We start from the raw sequence: 26185 nt of genomic DNA, 5'->3' as shown, positions 1-26185 counted from the left end.
CCAGTGTTGACTAGGTGTTTGATGTTTTCTGTTTTCTTCACCTAATGCAGTAAATCCTCATCTTGATACTTGAGCAAAACCTTGAGAAAAAAAAACTACATCGAAGAACAAGGCAGAGACTGGTGGAGTGGCTATGGATGGCCATGGTTCTAAGTAGTGAGAAGTCAAGAATGCGAATCTATGTTATTCAATGCCCCCAACATAACAGCCTAAGCTTTTCTTTCCTATATTAATTATACAACTAAAGTTGTTTTCACCTCATAACTTGACTGGTACTTTCCAAGTGTTTGTTTTTCCTTCTTGGTTGAGACTGTGTCTTTCAATTAGACCAGAGTTATCTTTCATGATTATCCATCTAAAATGAAAATTCTTTGTAGCCTAAATAAACATTTTTAAGCAACACACATATAAATATCATATTGGACACAATGCTAATTCAAAATGATGCAACAGATTGAAACTTTCCCATTTGTAAATTCACTCATGGAATTACAAAATCATTCCACAGATATACAATATCTGGATTAATCATTCAGTTGTTACAATTTAGTTGCAAAGCCACCGAAATATTGAAATAAGCCGCATTTTGACTACTGTTGTTTCCACTCAAACAGCATATTTACCAACTTACTCCAAAAACAAACATTTTTCAAAAGTCTATACTATTGTGCAATGACTGCAAACACTCAGTACAGACATAATATTTGGCTGATGATGCTTCACAAACAAAAGTAAAATGATAATCAGCAAGGGAATAGGTTTGGAGTCAGAAATCAGTTTTAAAATTTTTAATCAATCCACAGACTAAAACTTGGCCATTTAGTTGCATATGATTACAAAATCCTGTGTGCAATATGGAGTTTTATTCCATAAATACCAACAGTATCTTGACCTACCTAATTCCCCTTTGAAATGCTATCTGCTTCTGGATCTAGTTGTCTAAAAATATTGTGAACAAGTGGTGAACACAGTGCCAAATCCTCTAGAAGCTGCATTAAAATTCTTAAAGCCCCATGAAATATCAAAACATAACAGAAGTAAAACACGGAAAAAAATTATAGACCAGAGAAAGCAGGTAGAAGAAATCACATGTACGGGAAGGAACAAAGAAATCAGAAGTATGAAGAAAACATGGATACATTGGAGAATTTTGTCAACTGATTTGACATACAATCAACAAGATGATTTTAATCACAGTCTTGGTCGCCTTCACTGCTTCCCTCTGATTCTCAGTGCTGTTTGCCAGGTAAGGGTGTAGTGTCTTATCTTGTCCCACCCTGGTCCCTTCTTCTGGTGTCTCTCTCTGTGCACTGCATCCAAGTGTCAACTACTGTCACGCCACGTGCACGGACTGGCTGTGCTCTCATCTTCAACCAAAACCTGTGCGAACAGAGACCCCCAATTCTGATTCTCTGAGTAGACTGCACTCCTTGATACCTATGCATCATATGCACTTGCCCTAACTAAGAATCTGATGGGTTTATTCTGATAGCATTCTTTTTCTCCACATATCAATTGATTACATTTGCGAGCACCAGAGGTAGAACATAGCACCACCGAGCGGAGGGAGGTTTTCAAAATTTGGCCGGTGCTGCTGAAGCTCCCTTCCTAATAAAAAAGGGCAAAATAGATTGTTGCAATAAATTCGAACAAATTTTTGTTTAAAAATTACATGGAATCAAAGTCCTCAAAAGTGAAAATGAAAACCTGTAATGTTCTTCCACTGATAACTGTTAGTGCACTGAAATGTCATGTTTGGTAGTGATTAACTTTCATGGCAAAGGACAGAATTTAAACAACAACACATTTATTTTCAGGGGGTCTTCTTTCCTTCCCATGTTTTATTTAGTGTTAAGTCAAACAACATATACAATTTTATTTTGGCAATAGCCGAATGAAGAAGTGGAGCCAGAATCAGTCATGTCCACAATAGGTTAATGAAACATTCACTTAGTATCTTTTCTATTGTCTAATATTACTGGGAAAACACAACAATAAGAACACACTACAGTATAGCACAAGGGGAATCAATGGATTCCTTAGTCAATTGATGCTTTTCCTTATACCCTTTACATAGAGATAAGAGGTACAGTTTTCATTTCATTAGGACCTTCATTCACACTAGACTTTTTCTGTTAATCATCAGGATGCCAAAATTGCAAAACTTACATTGGAAAAAAATCTTATTTTATTTATCCAACTTTGTTCAGAATTTATAAATAATGGTAACAAATAGTAACAATATTTTGTAATGGTAAAAATTTTAACATTGAATCCTAGAACAAAAACTCCAATATCATTTTCACACTTTTGCAAATCAAATTAATTACTTGACCTGTATTCTCTACTCATAATTTTGGTTTCTAATAGTTTAGAACTTGGAAAATATTGAGTTAGTCCCATTACCACATGAAATGAACCAAAGTACTCTGACTTGAAAATAACTTTCATGGATATATTAAAAACAATTCTTAGAAAAAGTTAATGCTATTGCTAAAGACAAAAGAAAAAAAATCAACAACTTCCCCATTACTACGGTTTCTGAAACCAAACGCCATAAGGTTTTTGAGTTTTTACATCTTCACTAGTCATTCCTACTCAGCAATCTGAAAAAAAACACTCTGCCTTTGAGGTGCCACTGTACTCTTCATGTTGGCCGTTACCCATCTGCCTCAGTACCACACTGGCTGGTGTCTCACAAAATCATTAACTTTTGGCCTCTGGTCTTCATACCCACTGTGCTTGGCCTACAAAAACTGCTGCCAAGATACACTTCACTGCAAACTTGTTAAATTCCATTAGAAATTCATTTTGAATATGTTGATGAAAATGACCTCAAAGCACATCTTCAGTTAATACATCCCTTCTACAAATCACAGTTTTTAAATGTCTGCACTCTTACCGTTCCTCCAACGATTCTTCCCAGAGGGTACCATGCTCTTTCATCAAACCAGTTTAGAAAATCATAGAACCCATGGGATGCAAGATAATGTGTAGAGCGATAGTTAAACCTGTAAAACACAGTTAACAAACAATTATTTATATTAATTAATGACTTAACAATTCCCCATGATGGTGAGCCTATATCACAGCTTTGAAATGCATAAAGTAGGAGAATGCAAGCAGATGCAACTGCAAATTCTGCAAACATCTAGATCACTGGCAATCATACAGAATCTTCACCAATGAGACTACAGCACATAAACTTCTCTGTATCTATATCAAATCACAGAGAATGCCTGAAGTGAGATTTAACCTTGAAATCTTAGTATTTGACAATAATAAATTAAATAATACATGGTTTTTCTGCTGCTAAAAACCCTTCCACTATAGGTGTCAAAAGTATCACCAAGACAGACTCTCTGGATATTATCTCATCACTATGTGTAAATTTGCTGTCCCCTTCCTGTGCTCTATCAGTGACACTTTCAAAAACAAATTGGCTAGCTGAAAGAAGACAGACGGTGGTGGCTGATGGGAAATATTCATCCTGGAGCTCAGTTACTCATGATGTACCGCAGGATCTTTTTTTGGGTCCACTGTTTGTCATTTTTATAAATGACCTGGGCGAGGGCATAGAAGGATGGATTAGTAAATTTGCGGATGACACTAAAGTCGGTAGAGTTGTGGATAGTGTCAAAGAATGTTGTAGGTTAGAGGGACATAGATAAGCTGCAAAGCTGGGCTGACAGGTGGCAAATGGAGTTTAATGTGGAAAAGTGAGGTGATTCACTTTGGAAGGAGTGACAGGAATGCAGAATACTGGGCTAATGGTAAGATTCTTGGTAGTGTAGATGAGCAGAGAGATCTCAGTATCCAGGTACATAGATCCTTGAAAGTTACCAACCAGGTTAATAGGGTGTTAAGGCGGCATACGGTGTGTTAGCTTTATTGATAGAGGTATTGAGTTTCGGAACCACGAGATAAGCTGCAGCTGTACAAAACTCCGGTGCGGTTGCACCTGAAGTATTGTGTACAGTTCTGGTCACTGCATTATAGGAAGGATGTGGAAGCTTTGGAAAGGGTGCAGAGGAGATTTACTAGGATGTTGTCTGGTATGAAGGGAAGGTCTTACGAGGAAAGGCTGAGGGATCGGAGGTTGTTTTCGTTAGAGAGAAGGTTGAGAGGTGACTTAATTGAGACACAAAGATAATCAAAGGGTTCAATAGGGTGGATAGTGAGAGCTTTTTTCCTTGGATGACAATAGCTAGCACAAGAGGATATAGCTTTAAATTGAGGGGTGATAGATATAGGACAGATGCCAGAAGTAGTTACTTTACTCATAGTAGAGGCGTGGAATACACTGTCCCCAACAGTAGTAGATTTACCAACTTTAGGGCATTTAAGTGGTCATTGGATAGGCATTTGGACGAGAATGGTATAGTGTAGGTTAGAAGGGCTTCAGATTGGTTCCACAAGTCGGCACAACATCAAGAGCCAAAGGGCCTGTACCGCACTGTAATGTCCTCTGTTCGAAGTGACACTGTCACCATTACAAACTTATTTTCTCCATCTCGCTCACCAGCAGATCAAATCCCAACTTCATGTCTCTGAAATCTGGAATGAACAGTTATTCTACATTAAATACTGTCATGCAAGAAAAAGTTGCAGACCGACAGCTCACTCCTACCAACTATAGTACTAATTCCCCATCTTTGATTAATGTATTATTTGGCAGAATGATCAGAAAACTGGACAAAGCTAGAACAAAATTACCTGTGGAGTCGGGGAGCCTAAACATGAAACTTCAGAGATCAAACATTAAGATGTTCCATCTCTATGTATGCCACAAACTGTGTCAAAACAGCACAAATTAGCAATGAAAATGCAAATACCTAAATTCAGTAAAACAGGTGCAGTTGACATTGACCAGGTGTTATTGAAATTCATGTAAACAGACTTTTGCTCGAATAAGTAGTTGTAATTAAACTTTTGCATTTTCATACTAACTTGTTTTTCTCTTAGCAGGCACAGTTGCTATGTTACCAATGGACCTTGCACATTCGAAAATTCTCTCGGGATTAAGTGGCAAAATAGGGACCCTCAAATTGGATGAAGCCTAAACAATTGGAAAGATAATTTACTCCAATTTTGATAGTCCTTACTTGTCGCCAAATGGGATGGTGAGGGGAACATTCATGCATGGACTTTTGAAAGTAATCAAATGCAGTTTCATGCATGCACTTCTTCAAGAATATGTATGTTTAAAGTGTACAATCATTCCAGGATGCATTAACTGAGTGACAAAAAGAAAATACATTCTATAAATGACTGAATCAAGTCACTTGAATGAGAATTCTAAAAGTGAATACTTAATCAGATACAACATTGAATTCAAAACTTCTCAGCTTAGAATACTTCGCTACAATGGAATTTGCTGTAATTGTGACCATCTTCAAGAAAACGGATAAGATCAATTGCAAAAACCACAGCAGGACTCACTGCTATTTGTAATCAGGGACATCACTGGAACAATTTTCTACTGCCTCCTTCCAACTGTTGCGACTCCAGGAGGAGCTCTTTAATGTGACTCCATCTACCAAGGGGAACAATGGACATGATCCTCAAAAAAAATTCCCCCCCAAAAAAACTACAGAGAGCAGCAACCTCTATTACATGGCTTTCTTCGACCTCACAAAGACCTCGGACTCTTTCAACCAGACTCTTTCCTCCCAAATTTGGTTGATTGCAGAAATTTACCAACATCCTCTACCTGCTTCGTTACAATAATGCAAGCCACTGCTCTCATCAAAAGATCCACTACAGACCTATTATGAATATAAATTATGTACCTGAAACAACACTTCTCCATCTTTCTTTGATGCAACATTTCACCTCACACACATGAAGCTCCCCTGCGGACTGGAGTGAAGCTTTCCCAAAGGAGGAGTAATAATCGACTGAACCTATATCATCTCCAGTCCTGACACAGAGCTGCAGATATATATAAAATATATGCATGTTGAGAAGCCTAGATTTAAACCATCGTTGATTCATTCAGGGAAGCATAAAAATATGAACTATAGGCTATTCATTTGGAAAACAAAGTCCTATACCAACCTCCTGCTTTTAAAATTAACTTATAGGTTATGAGCATCGCTGGCTGGGCCAGCATTAATTGCTAGCTGTTCTCGAGGTGGTGAGCCACCTTCTTGAACTGCTGCAATCCATTTGGTGTAGGTACACCCATGATATTATTAGGGACGGAGGGTGATCCAGTATTTTACCCATCAACACTGAAGGAATGGCAATATACTTGTAAGTCAGGATGGTGAGTGACTTGGAGGGAACTTGCAGATGGTGACGTTCCCATGCATTTGCTATCCTTTCCCTTCTAGACAGTTGTGGTCATGGGTTTGAAAGATATATCAGGAACCTTGTTGAATTTCTACAATGCATCTTGTAGATGGTACACACTCTGCTACTAAATGTTAGTGGTGCAAGGAGTGAATGTTTTTTGTGGATGTGGTGCCAATATACTGCATTACTTTGTCCTGGTTGGTGGAGCTGCACTCATCCAAGCAAAGGAGTATTCTGTAACACTCCTGAACGATACTTTGCAGATGGTGGACAGACTTTGGGGAATCAGATGACGAGCTACTTGCTGCAGAACTCCTAGCTTCTGGCTCTTCCTTGCAACTGCAGTATTTATGTGGCTACTTTAGTACATTTTCTGGTCAATGGTCACCCCAGGATTTTGATAGCTGGGCATAATCCTAATGAATGTTAAAGGGGCAATGATTAGATTATTTCTTGTTGGAGATGGTCATTACTTGGCATTGTCTGGAAGGAAGACTGCTTATTGCCCAGGTTTTGCTGTATTTGAACATAGAATGCTTGAGTGTCAGAGCCGTTGCAAATGCTTAATGTGTAATCAGTGAACATCAACATTCTGATCTTATGACCGGGGAAATCATTGATGAAGCAGTCGCAGATGGCTACTCGAAGGACACTACCCTCATAAAATCCTGACTCTCCCACCACACACATGAAATCAATTCTTTTAAGTGTCTGTCCTAACTGGAAGGTTGCTCCCATTGATGGGAAAACACAACATTGCCTCCCAAGTGCTAGCACAGACTATAGCTGTATAATAAAAAGAGTATTTGATGACAAAGACTTGAAAGCGAGCACCAAATTCTATCTGCAGTGTTAAATGCCCTGCAGCCTATGAAAACATCTAATTTATAGCAAACACCTCAAGCCCTAAAGGAATATTACCAATGATGCCTCCACAAAATTGTGAAAATCCAATGGCAGGATAGAAAGTTCAACGGCAGGATAGAAAGTTCAACACCCGTATCCCCTTCCAGGCCAACATCCCCAGCATCCAGGCACTGATTATGGTCAATGATTTGAAAAGACTCCCAAAGTATGCTTTCTACTATGAGCTTTGTCAAGGCAAGCAGTTATCATGAGAGCTGAGGAAATGCTTCAAGATGTCCTCAACGTCTCCCTGAAAGAATGCCTCATCTGCACAAACTTGTGGGAATCTCTTTCCCAAGACTGCCCAAATTGGAGAAGCAAAGGTACAAATCATTTCAGATATCTGACTGACCCTGGAAAGAAATTTAACATCCTTAACCAGTTTGGACCAGACCCACTGCAATTTATGTTTGACTATCAACTGCCCAGCACATTATTCACGTCAAGGGCAATTAATGATGGGCAACAAATGCTGACCTTGCCAGCAAAGCCCATATCCCATGAAAGAAAAAATAAGTTAAAACAGACGATGTCCATGAAATCTGACCATTTATTCCTTGATTGCATTCAGCTATCAGATGCAAACCTGCCTTTTCAACTAAGGAGAAAAGCAGTTCCCAACTAGACATTTCATATGCCACCACTAGAAACAAAAAAAAGGGTGAGATGTCAAATGGTATTGGAATATCTTGCTGCTGTGAGAAAACTAAATCTCTAATTCTAAGATTACAAGTAGTGCAAGAACATACTCCTGAAAGTTTATTATATTTTAGAACTAAATTTTATGTTGCATATTTCCAGTAAACATTATTTCTATGATTGCCAATTTGGGCTTCATACTAAGACTAGTAATTTTCTACTTTTGTGCTAAGTTTTTAAAAACTCATTCATTTGTAAAATACTTGTGTCAATCTGGGATTAATAAATCAATATAGATTTTACAAGTTAATGCCATCGGTCAAGAGAACTCCATTCAGAGACCAGCCTGATCAATATGAAGAATGCAGAAGTAACAAAATTGGCATGGTTACAGTGGCAGAATTGATTTCAAAGAAAACCAACAAAACAACTGAACATTTCGGCAAAAATACTAAATAAATGCATGGCAAAGTTTGAAATGCTGACTGAAATGACCTAAAAGAAAACTTGTGCATTTGCTGAAAGACATATTGCCAAGGATAAACAGTTCGACTCAGCTCTAATACCAAATGCAAAGAATTTCATAAAATAAAGACCATACAATCTGTCTCAAATACCACTCACTTCCTATTGCTCTTCATCATCCCACCCCACTCTCCACTAGTACAAAGTACATTCTAATTCACTGACTTCCCATTTATTGTTTTGTAACAATTACCTTGTGGCTTCTCAACTCTAACTAATTTGTGCAGAGACACGCTATCAGACCATCAAGTCTGCACCATCTCTCCAAAGAGCACCCCACTCTATTCGTGTAACCACACATTTACCATGTGTCTATCTCACCTAGCCTGCACAATGCTGGACATAACAGGGAAATGTAACATGGCAATTCACCTAACTTGCAAATCTTTGGATTACAGGAGAAAACCAGAGCACCTGGAGAAAACCCATTCAAACTCTACACAGATAGTCATCCCAAGCTAGAAACGAACCCCGGTTCCTGGACTGTGACGTAGCAGTGCTAACTACCGAGGGTCGCTCTGGCGAACATAAAATATTCCATTACATTAATTTGAAGAGTTGCAGTGGAGGCGTCCACGGTTTCCTGCCCAATTATATATCAACAAGTCAACATTAGAATCAACGAATTGTCACATTATTATTTTCAGAAGTTTGATTACAGAGAGTTCAGTCCCACATTTCCTATGTTACAACTGCAAAAATACATTTGCTATAGAACATCTTGGAACACCGAGTAGTCATGAAGGGTACTAGACAATACATTTTTCTACTTGGTGTTTACCATGGTTAATCGCTGTTTTCCTTAGTCATTCTTCTGCTTCAGAAAAATGTGCCCTTCACTCTTTTGTTGTCTTCAACATGGCCTAATCTCCCTTTTCTCTCCCACTATCTCTCAATGCATCATCACCTCCTAACCATGTTTCGCTGTCCAAAAACTCCTTCGATCCTGCACGAGAACCCGATCAAAATCATAAATAACTTATTTCAGTGCAAGTCTTGTTGCCTTCTCCATCTCCATTAGTCAAAAACCGATAATCCATGTTGTAACTCCATAGGATTCTGCTTCCAAAACAGCTATCTAGCAATGACTCTTCATGCCCCAGCTGTCACACCTGAAATCCTCCCTCCCTTCTCTGGACTGCACCCAAAATGACACATGAAAACACAGGGGAAAGTTCAATTTGCATGCTGCCAATACTTAGCTCAATTTTTCTCTTTACCTCAACTCCAACATCTATAACCAGTTAGCCTTACTGACGTTACATTTTAAACTTCTTTCAATGAAAGATTATGGTGAAAAAAGTTCAAATACTACATACCAGCCAGTGTTCATTTCCTACTTAAGCTGAATAAAGTCAAGCATAAAACTTGGCTGAATGGCAAAATCCACATGATGCTAATGCTAAAGATAATTATCTCCACTTGTTATCTCTTTCCCATTTCCCAACCTCCATAACGGACTTCACCCTTTCATATCTTGTTCGACAGCAAAGCTAATCACAGACTTACACTGACTTACCACCTCTCTCCCATTACTGTACACCAATTAAAATCCACAACCTCATCTTCACATTCTGCCCACAGTATTGTATGCCCCTGCAACTTTTCCCCGTCTCCTATAACCTTCCATTTGGCCATCTCTCCACTACAGCAAACAGTCCTTTGTACTACCATGGAGAGACCTTGAATCCCGACACCAAAGTTCTGGTATCGGGTATTGCAAACTGCTTCATCTCTCATTTCCTTCCTTTTCCAAAATTCTTTAAAATTATTTTTGTTTTCAATTAATTTTTCTTGGTATTTCTTCCAACTGTGGCTTGGTATCTTCTTGACTCACATAAAAAGGTATCTTGTAAACTTTCGCAATGATCTAGAATTCGTTACCTGATAAGAGTGCCGCAATCAAGTTCTGTACAAAATTTCAAAACACAGCTGAACATGCATTTTGTACAGAACTATGTAATTTGCAAGGCTTTGAAGAACAAAACAGAGTGCATGAATAAATGAATTCTCTCAAAAGAGCCAAAGGGACAATGGGCCAGCTAGTTCCTTTCTGCATGAGATTCTTTGGTTCTATTAATAATTTTGCACTACAGATATTATGAAGCAAACATTAGATAAAGGATGAAAGAAAACTTTATTAATCAGCCTCATACAATTTTAATTTTGCAAGACTTTATTTAAAATAACCAGGACACATCAAATCAGACATTACTATGACACTAGAAATGAGCTTTACATTCAGTACCTAAATTTTCTATTATAACAACATGCTAACCAACAGAAAAAATTCAACTAAGTTAAATAACAGACAAAGACACATCCCTCCTTGATGTACTCAATTCTCGGTTTGAGCAGAATGACAGCAATGTGATGCCTGCCAGACACCCTCGGTCAGACCTGTTCCCTCGGTCACCGCTACAGACATCAGGTCAGTCTTCCTGGCAATCAACCAACGAAACCAATGGGCCCGGACCATTTCCCCATCTGAGCACTCAGATGCTGTGCGGACCAACTGGCGAAGGTATTCACAGAAATCTTTAACGTATCCCTCACACAAGCTGAAGTCCCACCTTGTTTCAAGACCACCATCATCATCCCTGTGCCAAAGAAAGCACATGCAATGTGTCTTAATAACTACTGCCCAGTGGCTCTGACCTCGATAATCATGAAGTGCTTTGAGAGGCTGGTCAACTCCAGTCCCCCAACCTGCCTCAATCCCCTACAACTTGCATATTGATGTAACAAGTCCACAGATGCCATATCCCTAGTCCTACACTCATCCCTGGAACATCTGGACAACAAGGACATCTACGTCAGACTCCTACTCATTGACTATAACTCTGCCTTCGACACCATTATCCCCTCCAGACTGATCTCAAAACTCTGTGACCTTGGTCCCAGCTCTGCCCTCTGCAACTGGATCCTCAACTTTCTGACCCACAGACCACAATCAGAGAAGATAGTTAACTGCACTTCCCCCACAATAACACAACATTGGAGCCTCCCAAGCATGTATCCTCAGCCCCTGACTGGACACTCTGTTTCTCATGACTGTGTTGCCAAATTCCAAATGAACAGCAGCTACAAGTTCACTGACAACACCAGTGTAGTAGGATGGATACCTAATAACAAGTCAAAATACAGAAGGGAGATAGAGGGTTTGGTGTCGGTGCAATGAAAACAACCTCTCTCTCAACTATGGCAAAACTAAAGAATGATTGTTGACTTCAGAAAGACAGGAGAACATGCACTTATCTACATCAACCTAACTGAGGTTGAGAGGATGGATAGCATTAGGTTCCTCTGAGTGACGATAACCAACAATCTGTTCTGGACTTAACACACAGATGTGATGGTTAAGGCGGCACAACAACATCTCTTCTTTTTCAACCAGCTCAGGAAATTTGTTATGTCCACAAGGACTCTCACCAACTTCTACAGATGTACCACTGAAAGCATACTGTCTGGATGCATAACGACCTGGAGTGGCAACTGCTTTGCCTAGGACCATAAGAAACTGCAGGTGGTGGCGTGCACAGCCCAAATCAGCATGGAAGCTAACATTCCATTCATGCCCTCCATTTACACGGCTCACTGCCACGGAGAGGCTGACAACATCAAAGACCCATCGCATATCAGTAATGGTCTCCCACAACCTCTTCCGTCAAACACAAAGTACAGAAGCCTGAACACACACAACAGCAAGTTTAGAAACAGCTTCTCCCTGGCCATGATTAGACTGATGAATGGACTTTCTGGCTTCAAATAATGCTGATCTTGCTAACACTGATGTCACCTACTACATGCAATGTGACCTGTATGCTTGCAAGCTTTTTTTACAACCTCTGATCTATACATCCTTGCTTACTATGATCTGCCTGTACTGCTCACAAAGCTTTTAGCTGTACTTTGGTACATGTGACAATAAATCACTTGGTTTGACAATTTTTAGGTGCCTGAAAGTTAAAGTCATTCAAAATTCTAGCAAAAATACTTAAATATCTTGTAACAAGGTCTGAAGTACTAATTATCTTTTTAAAATATACTTTCAAAGTTTATGAAATGTGAACTATGTCAGTTTTTAGGAGGGAGTTTAGTTCTTTATTAACAATATCCTTATGTCCAAAGTAAAAATGTTGTTAGTTATGTTTAGGTCATAAAAAATGTTAAAATAAAAACAAATGCATCTTATTCTCTAAAATACATGCTGAGGAAGCAAATGTTTATTTGGCAAATTCTAAAATGACAGCTCTGGCGATATTTAAGTAACTATTCCAAAAACTGTATATTTGTTTTAAAAAGCACTATTAGAAGAAAGAAATTAATCATGGGTTCTCAATACTTGGCAGAACACAGCAGCTGCTTAACAAGAGCTCCTTATTAAAATTATAGAGTTAAAGTTAACAAATTTTCCCCTTAACTTCCAATTCACATTGTACACTCATCCTTGGAACATCTGGACAACAAGGACATCTACGTCAGACTCCTACTCATTGACTACAACTCTGCCTTCGACACCATTATCCCCTCCAGACTGATCTCAAAACTCTGTGACCCTTGGTCCCAGCTCTGCCCTCTGCATTAACCATGGGAAATACAGGGTTACATTTATGGTTACAGTGTGGGTCTGGGTGGTATGCTGTTCACATGGTCAGTGAGGACTTGCTGAGCCAAATGGTCTGGTTCCACACTGTAGGGTTTCTATGATTGTCCATGATGCTCTATATAATTTTATTCTATCTCAGCTGCTATAGTGAAATTTGTCACAGCTGTCAGGATGCAAGCACAATTTTCAGAGCCAGTTCTGGGATGTAGATTGCCTTGAAAGTCCTAATGAAAATATTGAGTATTTCAGCTTTGTAGGTGGAGCATCAGCCAGGCTTTTAGGAAGAAAAGGAGAATAAGGAGGGATAAGGTGGAAACATTTGACAGGGGAAGAAAACCCAAATGAGGGAATGAACAAAGAGTGCAAACAGGAGTGGGAAAAAAAACTGTTTGCGAGATAGGACAGGGAAGAAAAGAAAACAAGAGGAATAAAAAAAGCAGACACGTACAAAGAAAGGTAAGAGCAGAGGGGTGTGATATTAGAGTTAACTTGCTCTGCTGACCTGCAGGAAATTGGATGTCCCAAGGCGAGGGTGGAATGCCTCCAACTTACAGATAGATTGTAAGAAATTACATTATCATCTCCTATTATTCAGAGCCATTTACATGGTCACTTTCTTGCCATTCAAAAGCCTATTTACATTTTCATCCTCTACTCAGAAATCAATAAGAACATTATAGTTGGAATTCTGGCTACACCCTGTAGTTTAAAAAAAATACAATTCACACCAGATCTGGCCATTAAGGGATGATTTGCATTACATTGTTTCTGGAGGTGAGGTGGTCACTGCATTGTGTCTTCAGTGGCATGTGACTGTGAGGGAGTCACTGGGAGGTGTCTTGTGAGCATTGCTGAGTGATGTAAAGATTTTGTATAAAGGAAGGATTGTTTCCTTTGTTAAAGGAGAGCTTCCCTCGACACGCCTTGCAAGCATGGCGATGAGTGTTCAGGGCTTCTCCAAAACTTGTATTGTACTGTGCTTAATAAAATTTTGCTTGTTCACACAAGATGACATGCATCAAATGTGTGAGAATCTCAAGAAAAAGAACTCAACAAGGGGAAGGATAGATGGAAAAATGAGAGGTGGGACAGATATACAAGTGACAACATACAAATCAAGGAACACTGATCTCACAAATGGAAAGAGCACTCAGCATATAACTCCAGCATGCTGTGTTAACTCAACGTAATAACAATTCCGCACGGCTTCCTAAAAGCCTGGCTGATGCTCCACCTACAAAGCTGAAATACTCAATATTTTCATTAGGACTTTCAAGGCAATCTACATCCCAGAACTGGCTCTGAAAATTGTGCTTGCATCCTGACAGCTGTGACAAATTTCACTATAGCAGCTGAGATAGAACAAAATTATATAGAGCATCATGGACAATCATAGAAACCCTACAGTGTGGAACCAGACCATTTGGCTCAGCAAGTCCTCACTGACCATGTGAACAGCATACCACCCAGACCCACACTGTAACCATAAATGTAACCCTGTATTTCCCATGGTTAATCCATCCAGCTTGTGCACCCCTGGACTCTATGGGCAATTTAGCATGGCCAATTCACCTAACCTGCACATCTTTGTAGTGTGGAAGGAAACTGGAGCACCCGGAGGAAACCCACACAGACATGAGGGGAATGTGCAAACTCCACACAGATAGTCACCCAAGGCTGTAATCAAACCCGGGGGTCTGGCATTGTGAGGCAGCAGTGCTAACCACTGAGTCACTACACCACCCCTCCCGATGATATTGAACCCTTAAAGAAAATTCCTGGATTGAGACAATGAAAACTAATCATCTCTTCCCTGTGCCCTACTCGCTGTAGCAAGTCTCACTGAAGTCCATTTTGAGCTACTGGGACTCAAATATTACTTCTGCCCAATGGAGCTACAAGCATCAATTCTGAAAACCACTTCACCCAAAATGAATATCAGTTTGTGGGAAACTTAATATATAGTGTTATTACTGAGACCTATATTGTCCCACCTCCATTAAAACTGAAAGTGGGCAGGTTTGACAAACCCTCCCATGGAATAGTGTGCCCAATTCTGTCCATCTCACAGTAGGAAGGATAGGAAACATTTAACATGGCTTAGAAGAAGTTTAAAAGAATAGCTCCAAAGAGGAGGAATTTTAGTTGTGAAAGTAGATTGAAGAAGCTGGGGTCATTCTCCTTTGAGTAGAGAGATAGTTGAAAGTAAATCGTATACAAATGTTCAAAATCATGAGGCATCCAACTGTGGATATAGTGAAATTATTTCTGTTGGCATAAGTCAAGAGGAAAAGGTTTCAATTTTAAAGATGACTTTCACAAGAGGCAATGGCAATTTTTTTTAAACTACATGGTGCGTGGCTAAGATCAGAAAGATACTGCCCGAGAGATTTTCTTTGCTGAAATGTACCCCGCCTTGACAATCACCTCTTTAAACATTAGTGTTCTATTACAGATCTTCCCATTAGTACCATTTGTCCTTGATTAGACCCTTCTTATCCCTCTTCTAATCTATAGGTTCTGCTTTAGATTTCTCCTGGTTCACCTGCATTAAGAGTCACAGAGATATATGGAAACAGACCCTTTGCTCCAACTTGCCCATGCCGATCAGATATCACAACCCAATCCAGTCCAACCTGCCAGCACCAGGCCCATATCCCTCCAAACCCTTCCTATTCATATACCCTTTTAAATGCCTTTTAAATGTTGCAATTGTACTGGCTTCCACCACTTCCTCTGGTAGCTCATTCCACACCCGCACCATCCTCTGCATGAAAATGTTGCCTCTTTCATATCTTTCCCCCCTCACCCTAAAACCTATGCCCTCTACTTCTGGATTCCCCCAACCCAGGGAAAATTTCGTGTCTATTTACCCTATCTATGCCCCTTATGATTTTACAAACCTCTACAGGGTCACCCCTCAGCCTCCAATGTTCGGGGAAAACATCCCCAACGTATTCAACCTTTCCCTATAGCTCAAATCCTCCAACCCCGACAAAACCCTTGTAAACCTTTTCTGAACCTTTTCAGGTTTCACAGCATCCTTCCAAGGGGAAGGAGACCAGAATTGCACACAATATTCCATAAGTGGCTTAACCAATGTCCTGCACAACTGCAACATGACCTCCCAACTCCTGTACTCAATACTCTGACCAAAGCATACCAAATGCCTTCTTCACTATTCTATCTACCTGCGACCCCACTTTCAAGAAGCTATGAACCTGCACTCCAAGGTTTCTTTGTTCAGAAACACTCCTTCGGACCTTACCATTCAGTGTACAAGTCCTGGTAAGAATTGCTTTCGCAAAATGCAGCACCTCGCATTTATCGAAATTAAACTCCATCTGCCACTCCTCAGCCCATTAGCTCATCTGATCAAGATCCCATTGTAATCAGAGGTAACCTTCTTCACTGTCCACTACACCTCCAATTTTGGTATCTGCCAACTTACTAAGTATACCTCTTAAGCTCACATCCAAGTCACTTATATAAATGACAATAAGTAGAGAACCCAGCACCGATCCTTGTGGCACTTCACTGCTCACAGGCTTCCAATCTGAAAAACAACCCTCCACCACCACCCTCTGTCTTCTACCTTTTCTAATGAAAACCTTATGATCATGACAATCCCTCTTGCCCAAGAGCTCCTCACACCAAGTTTTTTTGTCATGCTGCTTTCACCAATCTTAAATCTTTGTGCCAAGTGCACGATTGTTCTGCCACTTGAAACAATGAGAAACAAAATCAAAACAATTTTGCATTATTGCAATAAAATGTGGGATATCTATCTCATATTGTGAAAGAGTAATTTCAGAATTGGTACTGTAACCAAAAAGAAAGAAAGGAGAGGAGGTATTGTGTTATCAAAAAAATGGAATACTGTTTTGGTATAGAGAAGTCATAACTTCACTGCAATGACGGGGATTTTATTCTCCTGCTTGAATCCAAAGTCGTATATTCTTTAAGAAAACTTACATGATAGCCCAGTGAAAGACAGCTATAATTTGGTGCCTAATTATTTGGCTACATATCCAGTATGCAGCGCTAACAGAAAAGCTATGTTCAACTGGGTCTCTTTACCCTGCCACTTTGTTCTTTCCATTCCAAATCTTAGCTCAAAGTTCATGTTTTATTTATTGCAATGCATGAAACCAAAGTTACCTCTATTATCACATAAATGTGTAGTAACTGAATGGTTAAAAAAAAATCCATTTTTGCTCTAAGTTAATGCTTTGTTGTGCAAAGCAAGTAAAATTATTGTTCTTAATACTCTAAACCAATTTAAAGAAAACAAAACCTGCCCAATATTAAAGCAGCCATGAACCAGCGAGGACAGATTTTTTTTTACTGGATCCTCTCCAAATGACATAACACAAGTGCAGCACCACAGATTTGCTGTTTTAACACAGAGTGTATTTTGCCACCTCAATTAAAAGGAAGCATAACATAAAGGAGGAAGCTACCATTATGATTTATTGGTTTAAAACTGCATTATAAATATTTTAAAATAACCACAACATTACTTAAAGATTATCCTAACAGGCTGCACAAAATTGCTTAAAATGCAATGTTAACTAGGGTGAATAGATGGTTATTTTAATTTTAAAAGCTATCATTTTCCAAGAGACATGTTACCTACAGTAATGGAGAACATGTACAAAAAGTGACGTGTTCCCTCATGATTTAATATACTCCCAGACCAGAGAGAGTTCAAAACTGACATTAAAGCCTTGGCTGTCATTCCAAAAAAAACTAAGCACTTGTCTAACAACAGTCACTTAACTTAACATGTCATTACAGCATTGATCCAAATATAGACAAAAGAACTAAATTTAAGAGATGAATTGAGAGGAATGTCTCTTGGCATGAAACTCCTCTCAACTGGTTCGAGCCTATAAAGGAAATTTTTTGGACAGCATTTCATCACTGTCCCAGGACAGCCCAGGAGCTCCCCAGCACCAGACCAACATTTCTCTTAAGCAGCACACATCCAGAAATATATCCTGGAAGAAAATCAAGAAGCATACAAATAGAATTTCCTTCATAAAGTATGCACGTGCAACCACCTGACAATCTTAAGTGGGACCATGCAACAAATGAGCCGTACAAATGAGCAAATGAAAATTAGAGGGAACATTGTGTCAGACATTAAATGGAGTACTGAAGAACAGTTAGTGCTCTGCATCAAAAGCAGAAAATCCAAGAACAAATCAGTCCTTTAATTGAACATTTTGTCAATGCTATGTCTATTAATTGAAGCAACAGTTGAGATCCTTGCGACAAAAGACAAAATAATTAAATGCGAAGGATGCATGAATGGAATGACTCGTTGTTGTGAAACTGGAACAGTATATCCATTTGGACTTTTACCATAACCAACAGTTTTAGTAATACTAATGTTATGGACCTCAAGTGAAATACAAGTTTGAACCTAAAACAGCAGAAAAATCCCATTAAGAAATCAATTGCAAGTCATTCAGAAAACTTGGCATTGAATTATCATTTAAAATATTTACTAAACATTTGATGAAACGATGCTGAACAATTGTGCTGATGCGGTGAACAAAAATACTCGAAGCTATATTAATGAGATCTCTCAAACAACATAATTAACAAACTGGAAATATATGAACTGATAGAATTAACTGAATTAATGTTAACCTAAGTTTATATTGAAAAAGTAAAAGAAACCTAAAGTTTTTGATAGACATCAAGGAAACATTAAATCAAGGCAGAAATTGAGCACCATTTTACTGAAACACGTTTTTTTTCTTGATCAGAAACATCTGCGACTTGCAGACTGCAGAGATGCAGTAGTCTTCGTTTTAACTACTCTGCCTTGCATTTAAATGATTTTCAGTTGAATTCACACATCAATACGCCTAGCATAATGATCTAAAATAACAAATAATGAATAGAAAATGCTGCTTGTAACTGCACGCTTGTTCAACTCCTTTAAATTTTCCATGAAACCTCAACCTTAAAATTAAGATTACCCATCAGACATATTAGAATTTCACAATTACTTGCAGTTTTTCAGATAACTGCAAGTCAAACCCTGTGTCATTGCTAAATTGTACCAGGAGTGAGCGATAATAATCTAGTTTCCTTTATAGAGTTTCTCTGGAATGACGTGTGAGGAACTGGAAGATCAGGACTTTGGTACAAAGCTGCTATCACTGATGGTTATAATTAGTGACAAGTTTAGACAAGTTACTTTGTTATAAATGTGGACTAAAAACATAGAAAAAGTTTGTAGGCAAAACCTCAGATTTATCATACGTTGTGGAGAAGATTGTGCTGACGTTGATGGCATATATAGATTCAATTGACATAGAAGTGTTCTCGAGCTCAACATAGAATTGATAAAAGATGTACAATATTAAAAAAAAGGGTTTCAAATCACAAGAACCATGCCAACTATTTGGCAGTTCAACCTCACATACCAAATCTTTCCAGCAATGCTGTCTCCTGGCAGTTCACGTAAAATCTGATTTTGCTAATTCCAGAAGATCGTGAAGCAAGTTCTTTTAAGATTTCAGAATGCCAGCATTGTTTAAAATAGTCAATTATTCCTTTTAACTGAAAAGTACCTTCTTCTGTCAGGGAATTGTCAGGCTTCCATTTGGCTTCTCTGAATTCACCAAGGTCCAAGTTTTCAGATCAGCTTTACAACAGTTAAAACTGATGCTACTAACAGGAATGTAGGAGGTTGAGAGGTGACCTTATAGAAGTTTATAAAATATTGAGGGGTATAGAAACAGTTAATGCTAATTGCCTTTTCCCCAGGATGGGGGATTTCAAGACGAGGGGGACATTTTTCAAGTGAAAGGACAGAGGTTTTAAAAAAAAACCATGAAGGACAATCTTTTATACAGGAGTTGTTCACGTGCGGGATGAACTTCCAGAGGAAGTGGAGGAGGTAGGTACAATTACAAAGCTTAAAAGACATTAGGATAAGTACATGAATAGGAAAGGCTTGGAGAGATATAGACCAAGATGGAACTAGCTTAGTTTGGGATTATGTCCAGCATGGACTGTTTGGACTGAAGGTCTGTTCCCGTGCTATATGACTTTATAAAATTCAAAGACTTGTGGAAAGGCAAACTTCTAAATCTTTACTAAAACCAGTACCTCAGGTACTACAACTACAATATCAACTCTATTGATCAGGATACTGCATCAAAATACCAAATAATTGGCTTCCTAAGCTCATCGTTTCATAACTTAATAAAGACACAAAATTTCAAAGAAAACAAAACATTCTCAGATACTCTGAAGGCTTCACTACAAAGGGATCAAACTGATATTGGTGTGGGGGAGAAATCTGCAACAAACCGTGTTGGAAACCCAAAGAGCTATGCCTCCAGGATTGGTCTGTTGAGTCTTCAGAGGGCAGACATCATCCATGTTTTGAAGGAGTGCAGATGACATGAATGTGCAATGCAAGCATAAGAGGTACAATTAGTAAGTTTGCAGATGACACCAAAATTGGAAGTGTAGTGGACAGCGAAGAGGGTTACCTCAGATTACAACAGGTTCTTGATCAGATGGGCCAATGGGCTGAGAAGTGGCAGATGGAGTTTAATTCAGATAAATGCGAGGGGGTGCATTTTGGGAAAGCAAATCTTAGCAGGACTTATACACTTAATGGTAAGGTCCTAGGGAGTGTTGCTGAACAAAGAGACCTTGGAGTGCAGGTTCATAGCTCTTTGAAAGTGGAGTCACAGGTAGATAGGATAGTGAAGAAGGCGGTCGGTATGCTTCGTTTTATTGGTCAGAGTATTAGGTACAAGAGTTGGGAGGTCATGTTGCGGCTGTACAGGACATTGGTTAGGCCACTGTTGGAATGCTGCGTGCAATTCTGGTCTCCTTTCTATCAGAAAGATGTTGTGAAACTTGAAAGGGTTCAGAAAAGATTTACAAGGATGTTGCCAGGGTTGGAGGATCTGAGCTACCGGGAGAGGCTGAACAGGCTGGGGTTGTTTTCCCTGGAGTGTCGGAGGCTGAGGGGAGACCTTATCGAAGTTTACAAAATTATGAGGGGCATGGATAGGATAAATAGACAAACTCTTTCCCCTGAGGTAGGGGAGCCCAAAACTAGAGGGCATAGGTTTAGGGTGAGAGGGGAAAGATATAAAAGAGACCTAAGGGGCAACTTTTTCACGCAGAGGGTGGTACGTGTATGGAATGAGCTGCCAGAGGATGTGGCAGAGGCTGGTACAATTGCAACATTTAAGAGGCACCTGGATGGGTATATGAATAGGAAGGGTTTGGAGGGATATGGGCCAGGTGCTGGCAGGTGAGATTAGATTGGGTTGGGATATCTGGTCGGCATGGATTGGTTGGACTGAAGGGTCTGTTTCCATGCTGTACATCTCTATGACTCTAATTCTCCGAATCTTTGCTGGAGTTTATCATTTCCATTTCTGGTCTTGCTTGCACCAGTTCATTAAAATTGCAGTTACAACAATAATTAAGCTTTCTGTAAAAAAAAAACACTAGACTTCTGCTCAAAGTTTGAGATAAGTCAGGAACCGGTTTGTCAGGAAGTAACGATTCCTATCCTACTATCACTAATGTGGCAAGATTGGTGAAAGAGAAAATGACCAGAACAACATTAATAAAATTTAAATGCATTTACATATACTTCAATAAAGTCAGCAGGATTATCCATTGATTTTAAATAGTCAAGGAGCATCTCTTGCCTTTAAACTAAATAAGTAATATTTTACAATTAGTGCAGATTGTTAAGAAAGACTCTTGTTCAAGAGTGAAACTATTTTCAGAAGATTTTAAGTGCAATCAATATGCACAGAAAATGACTGCACACAAGTATATTTTTCATAGAGTGAGAAGGGTGTTCCAAAAGAGAATGATAAAAGAATTAGCCAGCACAAATAGAACTTCAAAATATTTAATTGTGAAATCCTGAGATGAATCAAGATAGATGCAGATGTTATAAAAATAATGCAAAATGAAGTTAGTTTCCCCATCACTAGAAGAAACATTATTAAATCAGTATACAGAAGTGTATATTAACTGGTACACAGAACACCAAACCTCAAAAATAAATATCTGGTCAATGGCTGTACCCTGTGATTTTATAGAAATGAGAACTATGATCAGTAAGTGATCCTAATCAATTTCACATTGAACAGTAGATACTTATTTTTTCAATTACAATCATGTATATTTGTTACAATGATTGATCAAGAAGCTGCACAAACATATAGCACTATATAGATTTGTACCGTAGGTCTTGTGTATAAAGACAATTGTCTGCTTAACTTAATAAAATATTAAACTATTAAACAACACACAGTTGATCACACATTATTGTGCAATTTAGTTTTGCAGATTTCTGTATAACTAAATATTTTTGTCCAGTGATGGCAACCGGATCCAAAACGAAACAATTCTGAACTCCATATACTAGACGAGATGCTCCTTAAGCAAGGATTGAACCACATTCACTTTCCATGGATTGAGAGAATCTTACTGGTTAGCTCACAAGGACACAGGAATCTCATATTAGCTTTGAAATATGAACCTTTTGTGTAAATCTACCACTGGAACAGCCCTAGGTCTAGACTCAAATTGGGACAGTCCTAACCAACAGATTATTTTATAGGATTATCCACAGAGGGATGGCTAAACTGGTATAACTCACTAAAGTGGAATGCAAATATTACTACACATAAATTCCATTAAAAAGACAATCCAAATAAATATAAATGGAAAACAGAATGCAAGTTAAGACAATTTTATACAACAAATCTTCCACATGCTAAGAGAATTCAGATCAGCCCCTTACTGATGAGAATTGAATAGGGGATATGCAACTTTTCATTTTCACAGGGGCAAATCAATAATGCATACTCAGTATAGCTGTACAATCAAATAAATAATGAGCTTTATATAATATTTTACAGGCAAGGCAAAACATCTTAACTTGCATGCAAGGGCTTCAAACAAATAAAATGGAAGGAATAATTTAAAATGCAAGAATGTACTGTATTTCTTAAAAGAATGCCTTATCTGATAATTTTATGAAGAGTGAAAATTACAATAAACAGAAGACAAAGAGTCCCAAGGCATAATTCAGTGAGCGAACTACAATGTCATATTCATTAAAAAAAGCCAGTGTGTTAATAACACCAGAGAAGACAGACTGAATTATGGTCAGTCTAAATATTCATTTTCATAAACGTCTCATTTACTCACATGCATACTACTTGATTTTTCACTCAACCAACCTTCTCATAACATCCTTATATTCTTCAGCATCCAAAAGTCGAGCTACTTCGGACATCAATATAGTAATTCACTAAGCATTCACAATTCTGGAGTAGACAATTCTAATGATTCTTGCTGGGGAGGTGCCAAATAGTAATAATGTCAGTGGACTAGTCACCCTAAACCCCAAGTTAATGTTTCATGGGACATGAATTCAAATCCCACAAGATAGATGGACCTACATCCAAAATCCAAGCAACACAAGACAACCAGGGGCCCCACAAACAAATTACAGCCACAGAAATGACCTCCTGTGCATTCACACATTCTGAATGTTCCAGAGGTGCAGATCTGGAGGCTTACCTGCAGTGTGACCAACAGCAGTGTGGCACCATTAACGATAAAGTGAAGTAACAGTGATGAGTAATGAACCGGAACCATCTAAAATCACCCTAAACCAATGCCATCTAGTTTTGGACTGTCCCACTCTAGGAAAAAGACCTTGGCTATTCACTCTATCCATGCACCTAGTAATTTTATAAACCTCAATAAGGTCACCCCTCAGCCTCCGATCAAGGGAAAAAGCTCCAGCCTGTACAGTATCTCCCAACAATTCATATGCTCCAGTCCCGGCAATTATCCTTGTAAATCTTTTCTGCACCCTCTCAAGTTTAACAACATTTTCCAATAGAGGGGCAACCAGAATTCAACGAAGTATTCTAAAAGTGGCCTCACCAATGTCCCGTACAGCTGCAACATAACCTTCCAATTCCGATTGTCAACATTCCGATTAGTGAAGGCAAGTATGTGAAAAACCTACTTCACTACCGTTTACCTGCAGACTCCACTTTCTTGGAACAACTTTCCTGCTCCCAGAGGTCTCTGTTTGGCAACATTCCCCTGGATCCTACCATTATAACTGTACAAGACCTGTCCTGGTTTGCTTACCAAAATACAACCCCTCACAATTATCTAAATTAACTTCATCTGCCACTCCTCTGCCCAGTGGCCCATCTGATTAAGTTGTACTGTGAGATGATCTTTTTCACTGGTCTACTATACCATCTATGTTGGTGTCATCTGTAAGCTTGCTACCTCCTATATTCATATACAAATAATTTATATAAATGACAAAAACCAGCATCGATCCTGATGGCAGACCTCTGGTCATAGGCCTCCACTTCAAAAAAGCAACCCTCCACATCACCCTTGGTCTCCTACTTTCAAGCCAATTTTGTATCCGATTGGCTAGGTCCCCAGATCCCATGTGATCTAGCCTTATTAACCAGTTTACCATTGCGGAACCTTGTCAAATGCTTTGTTTCAGTCCATACAGACCTCTACTGCTCTGCCTTCAATCTGCTTTGTCAACTCCTAAAAAAAAATTTCAATCGAGTTAGAGAAATACGATTTTCCATGCACAAATCAGGGGTGGCATTGTGGCTCAGTGTCAGGGACCCAGGTTTGATTCCAGCTTCGGATGACTGTCTGTGTGGAGTTTGCAAATTCTCCCCATGTCTGTGTGGGTTTCCTCTGGGTGCTCCAGTTTCCTCCTACAGTCCAAAGATGTGCAGGTCAGGTGAATTGGCCATGCTAAATTGCCCATAATGCTGGATGAATTAGTCAGAGGGAAATGGGTTACTCTTTGGAGGGTCGGTGTGCACTTGTTGGACTGAAGGGCCTGTTTCCACACATTAGGGAATCTTAAAAAAAAACTAAAGTTGACTATCCCTAATCAGTCCTTGCCTTTCCAAATGCATGTAGATCCTATCCCTCACAATCCCCTCCAAAAACTTACCCACCACTGACATAAGACTCATCAGTCTATAGTTTCCTAGATTTTTCGACAACCTTTCTTAAATAATGGCACCACATTAGCCAACTAGCTGTTGTTGACAAAAGGCAGTCAATAAAACAAATATCTGGGCAAGAGGCTGTTATGGACTGAGCCAGACGCCCTCAAGATGTTTTAAGAAGGTAGCCTAGACCCTAACTTTTTCTTATTTTAAAGGCAGATGCGTAGTAGATATTCCAGGTGTGATGCAGCTGGTCAAACCACTCGGCTTTAAGCAAAACCGAAAAACACTACAATTGAAACACGAACAAAAGAAAACAGAACGTCGGGGAGTCCAGAACTAGAGGGCATAGGTTTAGGGTGAGAGGGGAAAGATATAAAAGAGACCTAAGGGGCAACTTTTCACGCTGAGGGTGGTACGTGTATGGAATGAGTTGCCAGAGGATGTGGCAGAGGCTGGTACAATTGCAACATTTAAGAGGCATTTGGATGGGTATATGGATAGGAAGGGTTTGGAGGGATATGGGCCAGGTGCTGGCAGGTGGGACTAGATTGGGTTGGGATATCTGGTCGGCATGGACAGGTTGTACCGAAGGGTCTGTTTCCATGCTGTACATCTCTATGACTCTATTGGAAAACGTAATTGATCTGATACAGCAACTTAACTTAGGAGGTGTTCCAATTCTGTAACATCCCATAAACAAACCCCTTGACAAAGGTAAATTGATACACTGATTCTTATAGGCAAGAGGGTACTACTCCCAAAGACATTTCAGAGAGAAAAGCAATCAGGAATCAACTGCTGAAGCTTGGAACTTTTCTCTGGAATTCAGCATCTTGTGACTACTACAGCTAAACCAAACCAGAATAAAACTGAACTGCGAGAATTGACCATTCCCTACCATTGTTAAACCAGACACTTCAGCATCTCTGCCTTTACGACCTTTCTTGAAAAAAATGCCAAGGATAAAATAACCTTTTTAAAGTGACAGCACATGCACAGGACCCAACAGTCTCTGCCTTAGCTTTCCACAAAGTTCTGGAAAATGCCCGATCAGGACCTGGGAATTTATCTACATTTATACATTTTACGATCTCCAGCATCTCCTCTTCTGTAATATAAAGTCTTGCCAAGACATCACTACTTATTTCCTCAAGTACCCTTGAGAAAG

General features: G+C 39.1%; 1 protein-coding gene across 1 annotated transcript in view; it reads right to left on the bottom strand.

The window, feature by feature from the left end:
* Positions 1-26185, bottom strand: part of stt3b (STT3 oligosaccharyltransferase complex catalytic subunit B) — a 116785-nt gene that overhangs the window by 72359 nt on the left and 18241 nt on the right. Inside the window, exon 2 of the mRNA XM_087978587.1 lies at positions 2903-3011. Within this exon, the coding sequence (XP_087834713.1) occupies positions 2903-3011 (109 nt within the window). The remainder of the gene's footprint in view (positions 1-2902; positions 3012-26185) is intronic.

Source organism: Chiloscyllium plagiosum, unplaced genomic scaffold (genome assembly GCF_037043375.1).
Source record: "Chiloscyllium plagiosum isolate Xiang-an unplaced genomic scaffold, Cpla_swu_hap1 HiC_scaffold_34, whole genome shotgun sequence".
Lineage (NCBI taxonomy): Eukaryota > Metazoa > Chordata > Chondrichthyes > Orectolobiformes > Hemiscylliidae > Chiloscyllium > Chiloscyllium plagiosum.
The sequence above is the reverse complement of the archived record's forward strand: the minus strand, read 5'-3'. Positions and strand labels throughout refer to the sequence as shown.